The 9,606-nt window shown below is 48.7% G+C and overlaps 2 protein-coding genes across 2 annotated transcripts in view; one reads left to right on the forward strand and one right to left on the reverse strand.

The window, feature by feature from the left end:
- SNAP29 (synaptosome associated protein 29) overlaps positions 1–3,761 on the reverse strand; it is a 31,975-nt gene extending 28,214 nt beyond the window's left edge. The window contains exon 1 of the mRNA XM_003801682.3: positions 3,334–3,761. Within this exon, the coding sequence (XP_003801730.1) occupies positions 3,334–3,570 (237 nt within the window). The 5' untranslated portion in view covers positions 3,571–3,761. The remainder of the gene's footprint in view (positions 1–3,333) is intronic.
- A 100-nt stretch (positions 3,762–3,861) lies between these two features.
- PI4KA (phosphatidylinositol 4-kinase alpha) overlaps positions 3,862–9,606 on the forward strand; it is a 153,819-nt gene continuing 148,074 nt past the window's right edge. Inside the window, exon 1 of the mRNA XM_012812667.2 lies at positions 3,862–4,092. Within this exon, the coding sequence (XP_012668121.2) occupies positions 3,940–4,092 (153 nt within the window). The 5' untranslated portion in view covers positions 3,862–3,939. The remainder of the gene's footprint in view (positions 4,093–9,606) is intronic.

The following is a 9,606-nucleotide window of genomic DNA, read 5'->3' on the forward strand; positions in this document are numbered from 1 at the left end:
AAGGAAAAAACCCATGTCTTTATCCACAGAGTAACTCCACAAGGACACTGAAGGAGCAGATGGTAACTGGTTGCCTTAGGGGCAGAAGGAGGAGTGGGAGAAAACAGTATATCCTTCTGTGTTTTTTGTGTATGCTTTTTTTTTTTTTGGAGACAGGGTCTTACTTTGTTGCTCCAAATAGAGTGCAGTGGCTTGATCATAGTTTACTGCAACCTCAAACTCCCAGGCTCAAGTGATCTTCCTCTGTCAACCTCCCGAGTAGCTGGGACTACAGGTACCCACCACCACCACGTCTGACTAATTTTCTTATTTTTTATATAGATGGGGTCTCACTATGTTGCTCAGGGTGGTCTCCAACTCCTGGCCTCAAGTAATCCTCCTACCTCAGCCTCCCGGTTTTAGGATTACAGATGTGAGCCACTGCACCTGGCCCTTTTTGTTTTGAATTTTGAACCATGTGACAGGACCCTCTCTTTTCTCAGGAAAAGAAAACCAAGAAAAAAAAACCACACTTACCAAACAGGAGAGCTGATGAGTAGCCTACACTTCTCTGTGTATTTCTGTCAATTGTTTAGCAGGTCAGTTGGGTTGGACCTGCCCATTTCTCCTCTGTTCTCTGGTGGTCATGACTTACCGTCAGAGCCTTTGAGAAAAACAAACCTTCCCAGGTTTCACATTAGGACAAGGGCAGTTCTCCTTTACTAGAGATGATTGAGTAATTTTTCTACTCTTGCCAAGCTGGGACTGAATTATGATCCTCCCAACCTAGTATTATTTGTAAACTCCTGATCTTTAATACGAATCTCTCATGTTTTAGTATGTTTCACAATACTAAGTATCTGGTAGGCACTGTCCAAGTTGTGCAGATAGCAGGTCTGTGAGGAACCACACTGAGGGCAGAGGAGCTCACCTACCCTTTATCCCTATCCCAACACCAAAGGGAATACAACAGTAATCAGAGTGGCTGAAAAATAGCTTTAAAATATGGCATGGGGTGGGGTGCTGGTCCTGGAGAAGTTCAACACGTAAGCACACTGATGAGAGACACTTTCACTGGCCCAGTCATGGCCACACTGTACCTGTAAGAGCAACGCCTGGCTTAGGCAGGCCAAGCCTCACAGGCCTGCGGTGCCACTGCCTTTGCTGCATAGAAAAACCTCTGGGGGCACCCTGGGGCATGGGGCATGTCACCATAATCTGTACCAAACAACTCAGTGCTATTTTGTTTTTGCCTCTCCGAAGTTATGATACCAGACCTTTCCCTCTGAACTCCAAAGCCTCCTAAGCTACCTCCCCCAGCCCCTTTCCTCTAACACATCTGGCCCATCACTTCTCTACTCAGGAGCCCAGGAATTCTTATGCCGGACCAATGTCTTTGTATAGTCTCTTCTCTTCCTTGGGAACATCCCCCATTCTCACGCCTCCTGTCTACACCTCTGCCTTAAAAGCCAGAGTCAAGTTTATCCTACACCACAATGACCTACTTGGTATCACTCTGATTTCCTACTTCATTTGTTCTCCCAGTTTTTTTTTTTTTTAATTTTGCTTTCAATTTCAGCTGGCTTTCACTTATTTTCGTTTTAAGTTTTTTGTTTTTTTTCTTTCCTCCTTTAGCAATTCTCTTGCCCTTTGCCTCCCACGTAGCTAGGATTACAGGCACCTGCCACAATGCCCAGCTTTTTTATTTTTGGTAGAGATGGGGTCTCACTCTGGCTCACTCCAGCTCAAGCTGGTCTTGAACGTCTGAGCTCAGGCAATTCACCCCCTCGGCCTCCCACAGTGCTAGGACTACAGACCTGAGCCACCATGCCCGGCCTGTTCTTCCAGTTTCTGAAGATGTCTGTGTAACACTAGTCTTCTTAGTTGGTTTCCTTCCTCAATCAAATGACACTTGTCAGAATCCTAAAACCTCCGGCAATCCTCCCAAATCCAAGTCAAGAGTTTTTATTTAGACTGAAACACAAGAATCCAATAGGTATGAGATGCAAAACTTCCTGGATGAGGCTGAAGAGGGGAAGATGAGTCAATGAGGGACACATAAAAAGGAAACAAAATAACCACGAAAGAAGCAATGACTACATGACTACAAGAAGATGACTACATGACAATTTAATCAAATACACCTCAGGTCTGGTCAGAAGGAACAGTGCCAGACAGAAGTGTTAAGAATGGACTCAAGGAAAAAGACAATTCTTTAACTTTAAATATTACATTTCAAAGCTACAAAATGCTTAAGCTTAATTTCTCTTAGCTGATAATATCACTAATCTATTACATTTTTTAAACTTTTACTCTCTGCCCAACAACAAAAATGTTTCATTAGTAGGCTAAAGAAAAAGGATGTGGTGTTATAATTCTCACTTAAGGTCCAATTTTCTTAAATCTTCTACAGATGGAAACAACTGACAAAACTGAATTGGAGCAACAGACTGTCTCCACCTACCCACTATTTAGAACTTGGGAAATAAAGGTAAGGCCTTAGACTCAACCAAACTCAAGCGCTGGCTAACTCAGCAGCTGTCCTGGCAGACAACACCCTTACTGGGGAGGTGGAGAAGTTGTCAATCATATGGCAAGAACTGGAAGACCATTTGCTCTGATGTTTCAGGGCATCACCTGACACTTGCATTAGCAGAGTCCTTACACTTTCTGCGTCACTCTGGGAAGAGATGGCCAGAACAAACCCTCCATATTTCCCTAACTCAGGCCCAGAATTTTTACTCACCTGGACAGAATATAGTATAGAATTTACCTCTGGTCCTGGTGTGGTGGCTCATGCCTGTAATCCCAGCACTCTGGGACGCCCAGATTTGAGGATCGTTGGAGCTCAAGAGTTCCAGACCAGCCTGGGCAAGGATGAGACCCCATCTCTACTAAAAATAGAAAAACTAGCCAGACGTGTGGCAGGTACCTGTAGTCCCAGCAATTTGGGAGGCTGAGGCAGGAGGATATCCTGAACCTGGAATTCGAGGTTGCTGTTTGAGGTTTCACTCTAGCCTAGAGCAACAGAGTGAGACTTCTTCTCGAGAAACAAAAACCAACCAACCAAAACCCCAACTTACCTCTGTCTGACCGAGGCATAAGGGGGAAAAAAATTCAGTCGATAGTACTAGCTACGTTAGATTCCCGCGATGAACTGCCTCCTTCAAGCACTCCAGTTGCACGTCTCTTTACATACTTAACTAAATATTACTTAGTGACTCATCAAGTCCCTGAAATACAAGAACCCATTCCAGGCAATTCAAGAATTCTCGAAGAAGATCATGAACATTTTTCACCCCTATCTGAGAAAACAAAGGCCGACCGGTCCAGACTAGCCCGCCCCAAGCTCACCTCGGAAGTGGCGACCCCGGCTTTCTCGGACTCGTACACCAGCGACAGGGACCTGCCGGTGCTGGCGACAGTAGCCTCGGCCCTGCGCAGCACCTCCTGTCGCAGGTACTGCTGCCTGTCCGCGGGCTCTGTGGGCCCGTCAGAGGAGTCGCGGGCGTCCCTCCAGGGGGCCGGCTGGGTGCCCTCGTCCTCCACGTCGTCGTCGAACGGGTTGTAGCTTTTAGGGTAGGCCGACATGGTCTCAGTCTCGGAAGATGGAAGCAGCAGCACGTCTGCGGGCCACCTAGCGTCTCGCCGCACCCGTCGGCCCCGCGGTAGCCACGCGAGCTCCCTCCATAGGTCGTGGGCAGGGAGGCCCGCCCCCGGGGCCTACTATCGCGCAGGACCACGGGACGCGAACACGTCGGCGTGAGCAACCGCAGTCTGCAGCTCGGCCTCCCTACCTCCTGAGGCAGTGGGTCCGCCCCCCGCGGCCCCGCCCTACCCAGTGAGGGAAACCGAAAGGTCACGTGACGGGGAAGGCGGATGCAGCTGCGCCTGCGCAGTGAGCTTCAGAGCTCGCAGGTCAGGTGCGGGGAGCCGGCGGGCTGCGCCGCGGCGCGCGCGATGATGGCGGCGGCCGGGGCCAGGGGAAGCGGCAGCGGCAGCGCCGGCTCCGGCTCCGGCTCCAGCTCCAGCGCCTCGCGGGGTTTCTATTTTAACACGGTCCTGTCACTGGCCCGTTCCTTGGCGGTACAGAGACCAGCATCGTTGGAGAAGGTGAGCTTGGCGGGCTCGGCCGCGGGCTGACAGGAGGAGGGGCTTGCGGCGGCGAAGCGGGAAGGCAGGGCGAGGGTCCGTGGGAGCCGGAGTCGGGGGTCGCGAGCTGCCTGTGATGGGAGGGGGCTTGTCTGCTATGTCAGGCAGACAAGGCAAGGTGAGACTCGTGGGGAAACGGGGGTAGTGAAGAGAGGGGCCGTGGGGGAGGGGTCGGCGGGGCAAGCGGGGGTGCTGCAGGTGGTGGGCGTGGGAGGGATGTGACCTACTGGCCGAGGTAGCGTCTCGTGACATCGTCGGGGCTGGAACGTGGGCGCCAATGGGGCGCATTGGGATCAGCCGAAGACCAGAATTCAAAACCAGGGGCTCTGGTCCCTATTTTTCTTGGTGTTTAATCCCGTGACCTTGGGGAGATGTCTTTCTTTTAGGTTGCTTTGCTCTCTTAAGCAGATTGTGGTGGCGGGCAGGGGAAACACTGCGGGAAAGTGCTTTCTAAACCGAAAACCGACTGCGCATTGTTATTTTACAAGGCTGGGGGCGTTAGATTGGGTAAAAGGTTGTGCATTTGGAGAAGATAGTGGCAGGGAAGAGGGAGTGAACTGTCGTTGTGCAGCGAAGTGAACTCAGGATTGCTTCAGAAGAGAGAAGAGAACGGGTGCCAGAGGAATCCTTATCTTGGAAGAAAGGTGAAAGGCAGTTCAAGGGTATGCCTGGGATCATGGAAAGAAAAAAGACTTTAGAACCACGACTAAATTTGGTTTGGGAGCTCTGGTGAGGGGGGAAAATGAAAAGCTGTTTTAGGCACTTTGACAGAGCGAGTGATCTGGTCTTTGGCTTTGGAGATTCTCAAATTTGATTTTATCACTTATCTGCTGGGTAAGTGGGTCCTGGAAGATTGATGTCAGCCTGACTTCTGGTGAAAGAAGGAGTACAGTTGACCGGGCACGGTGGCTCATGCCTGTAATCTTAGCACTCTGGGAGGCCGAGACAGGGGAATCACTTGAGCTCAGGAGTTTGAGAGCAGCCTCAGCAAGGGCAAGACCCATCTCTACTAAAAATAGAAAAGTTAGCCAGGTGTGTGGCTGGCATCTGTAGTCCCAGCTACTCAGGAGGCTGAGACAGGAGGATCACCTCCACCCAGGAGTTTGAGGTTGCTGTGAGCTAAGCTGACACCGTGGCACTCTAGCCTGGGCAACAGAGTAAGACTCTGTTTTACTTATTTTTATTTATTTTTTTGAGACAGAATCTCACTTTGTCACCCTTGGTAGAGTGATATGGCATCATAGCTCACAGCAACCTCAAACTCTTCAGTTCAAGTGATCCTCCTGCCTCAGCCTCCTGAATAGCTGGGACTACAGGCACCCACCACAACGCCTGGCTATTTTTTAGCTGTGGGGTCTTGCTCTTGTTTTTGCTCAGGCTCACCGTGAACCCCTGAGCTCAAGCAGTCCACCTGCCTCAGCCTCCCAGAGTGCTGGGATTACAAGTGTGAGCCACTGTGCTCAGCAAGACTCTTGTTTTTTAAAAAAAATATAAGTGGGAGTACAGTAGAATAGAAAAAATTGGCCAAGGGACATAGGACCATCTGAATTTAAATCCCTTTATTAACTGATATACACTATTGTGTCTCTGGGTGTGTCAGTTCCTTACTCTGACCCTCTGTTTTTTCCTGTCAAAAACAAGATAGGGGCCCGGCGCCTATAGCTCAACCGGCTAAGGCGCCAGCCACGTACACCTAAGGTGGCGGGTTTGAATCCCCAGCCCAGACCCGCCAAACAACAATGACGGCTGCAACCAAAAAATAGCCGGGCGTTGTGGCGGGCGCCTGTGGTCCCAGCTACTTGGGAGGCAGAGGCAAGAGACTCGCTTGAGCCCAGGAGTTGGAGGTTGCTGTGAGCTGTAATGCCACGGCACTCAACCCAGGGCAACAGCTTGAGGCTCTGTCTCAAAAAAAAAAAAAAAAAACAAGATAGGTAGGAGTTTTGTAAAAATCAACAAAAAGGCTGGGTACCTAATGAATGATCACTGTTAAAGTTAGATGAGCCTGACTAATGGACCGTAGTGCTGGTTTATTAAATCAAATGCATGCCAACTAGTCAGCACATTCTTTTATTAATAGGAGGACCAAAAACATATCAGAAGGTTGATTGTTGGATTCAGGGAAAAGAGAGAAGAGAGTGAAGAAAATGGATGACCTTTGAGGAGATGGTCCTGCAGCTCTGGCAGTGGTAGCCCTCCTTCCCATTCAGTAACTGAAAAGTGCACCTTGAGCTCATCTTGATTTCTTCAGCTGTGTTCACTAGTGGAAGGAATGTTCTGTAATTGCAACATTGTTAGCTGTGTATCTTGTCATAACTACTTCAACTGTAGAGATTGCAGTATATTTTATAATCAACACAGTGTCATGTTGACACCTCCTTAGTGCCACTTACTTCAGTCTCATTGATGACATTTACCAATCAATCACGTCTGTGCAGAAGAGTTAACAGAGCAGGTCTGAGGCTGTTGTGTTTACCAGGGTTTGCTTATAAGGTTGGCCCTTGGCTGGCATCTGGAAACTTGGCACAGACACAGTTCCCTCAGTTCCCTAACTAATAAACGTAGTTAACCATGCCTAGATTCTTTTTATGAACAATATGATCTGTGCTGAACACCTTCTCTCCTTAAGGGAATCCTTTTTTTTTCTTTTCTTTTTTGTGACAGTCTTACTTTGTCACCCTTGGTAGAGTGCTGTGGCATCACAGCTCACAGCAACCTCAAACTCTTGGGCTTAAGCCATTCTCCTGCCTCAGGCTCCCAAGTAGCTGGGACTGCAGGCACTTGCCACAATGCCTGGCTATTTTTTGTTGCAGTTGTCGTTGTTTAGCTGGCCTGGGTCAGGTTCAAACCCACCAACTTTGGTGTATGTGGCTGGCGCCCTAACAACTGTGCTTTGGGCGCCGAGCCTCCTTATGTGAATCTTGATTGAAAGGCAGATGGTACCTATGTGACCAGCCCCTTAAGCACTGAGTTTCTAATGGACTTTCCGAGGCACTAACATTGCACATGTGTTACTGCATTTTTTGCTGCCGTGCAAGGAGCAGGCTTGGCATGTACCGTTACAGAATAGAGAGAACATAGGAAGCTGGGCGTGGGTTTCTCCAGATTTCACATGTATCCTTTTCTTTGTTAATGTCCTTTCACTATAAAATTAGGCCGTGAGTACAACCATATGTTGGTGGTCTTGGAGACTCCTGAAACAGCTTACTATAAAGAGGAGATTCCTGTAGGTGGCTGATACCATCAAGTATATGTGAATTCCTCTCATCCTCATCTAGGATCTTGAGACTTGATTGCCCTAGACATCACCGTTACTGTTTAGTTCTATAACATGTATCTTACTATGTTCCTCTGCTTTAAAATAATTGGCAAGAAGCCCCTAGATTCCTAAGAAGAAGATTCTTGAGACTCTTATGAGTAAAGGAATTTCTGAGTACCCACCTGGGATAATAAAGATGGAGACTTAAGGGGAGACATGAGTGTTGAAAACTAGTTCCTCCTCCTCCCTTCCCCACTTTGCTTCTCTTGTCCCTTTCCCTTTTTCCAGAGAGGGATCAGAGTACTAAGAGGGGCTTGATCCAGATAGGGTTACCCCAGGAAAGGCTAAGTTTGCTGACTCAGACCTGACAGCTCAGTTCAGACTTCGGTAACTTAGCAATCCTGACCTGCCTTTAGGGGGATTTAGGTACATCAATGACATCATAACCCTCCCTACTTTTGCCCCCCCCCTTTTTTTTGAGAGAGAGAGAGAGAGTCTCTGTTGACCAGGCTAGAGTACCATGACATCAGCCTAGCTCACAGCAGCCTCAGACTCCTGGGTTGAAGCAGTCCTTCTGCCTCAGTCTCCCCATTAGCTGGGACTACAGGCATCTGCCGCGACACTTGACTAATTTTTCTATTTTTAGTACAGGTGGAGTCTCACTCTTGCTCAGGCTGGTCTTGACCTCCTCAACTCAAGGGATTCTCCTGTCTTCACCTCTCAGAGTGCCAGGTTTACAGGTGTGAGCTACAAGGCCCAGCCCTTTGCTTTTGCCGTGCTACCTGCCTCAGTAGTGTTTGCTTACTCCAGTCGCCTACTCTAGTCTCAGGTTGTGAAACAAAGCCTGTCACTACTCAGTGGATTTTGCTTTTTCTTTAATTGCTTAATTTACTCTTCCATTCATAAAACATGCATTGAACTTCCACTGCTAATTGGTGTGTGTGAGGTCAGGTAGAACACCCCTAATTTGGTTGCTTAGGTGACCAGTAAACAGTCAGTCTTGCTGACAGTCTCCCATCTGGTCTTCTTTATCCTTCTTTCCTTGAATCAGACAGTGAGATCCCATCTGCAGATTCCTGCAGTGTTCAAGATCCAAGACCCTGGGGCATCTATCCTCAGAGCCATGTGTGAACTTTGACCTTTCCCTGCCGGGCTGTGCCTTAGACTGGGGTCCACCTGTGAGCCCCACCCCTTCACTTGGAGCCCACTCTAGGAGATACCTTCTGTGAAGCCCTCTGGACCAGGTTCTACCCAGTCTTTCATCCTTTCCTTCTGGGACAAAGATGAGAGGAGAAAAATAGACAAGAAGAAAAAGGCTTCTCTATGGGATCTCTCCATAGAATTGGTTTCTGGACTCCTCTGTTTGATTTTGTCTGCCTGCTGGTCTTATTCTACTTTCCTTCTTCTCACCTGTCTTCAGAATGTTGCTGAGCCACCTCTCTCAGCCTTCTTCCTGGCTCTGCCTAGTTATTCTTCCTCTATCTTCAGGAAATTGGTGACCCTTTCCTTCATCTCCTCATTTGGTCTGTGTCAAACCAGTGGAGCTAGGGTGGCACCTGTGGCTCAGTGAGTTGGGCACCGTGCTCCATATACCGAGGTTGGCGGGTTTGAACCCAGCCCCTGCCAAAATGCAACAAAAAAATTGCCTAAGCCCAAAAGCTGGAGTTGGCTGTGAGCTGTGACGCCATGGCACTCTACCAAGGGCAACAAAGTGAGACCCTGTGTCTAAAAAAAAAAGAACCAGTGGGGCCTCCAGTTCTGGGACATGAAGAGTCCTGGGCAGAGCTGCAAAATAGGAAGGATTCCTTTGCCATTCCATTCTTCTCTCCACCCTCAGAAGGCTTTGATCAGAGTCCTTTTCATGTGTTCTGAAATGTTTTCCTAACATTTTGGGAGGCTGAATCGGGAGGATTGCTTGAGCTCAGGAGTTTGAGACCAGCCTGAGCAAGAGCAGAGACCCTTTCTATACTGAAAATAAAGAAAATTAGCCAGGCGTGGTGGTACATGCATGTGGTCCCAGATACTCTGGAAGCTGAGGCAGAAGGATCATTTGTGTCCAGGAGTTTGAGGTTGCCTTGAAATGTAATGACACCACTGCACTCCAGTCTGGATAACAGAAGAGAAACCCTGTCTCGGCTCAGCGCCTATAGCTCAACCGGCTAAGGCGCCAGCCATGTACACCTAAGGTGGCGGGTTCGAATCCCCAGCCCGGACCCGCC

Source organism: Otolemur garnettii, unplaced genomic scaffold, assembly GCF_000181295.1.
Source record: "Otolemur garnettii isolate 467f Iridium unplaced genomic scaffold, OtoGar3 scaffold00218, whole genome shotgun sequence".
Lineage (NCBI taxonomy): Eukaryota > Metazoa > Chordata > Mammalia > Primates > Galagidae > Otolemur > Otolemur garnettii.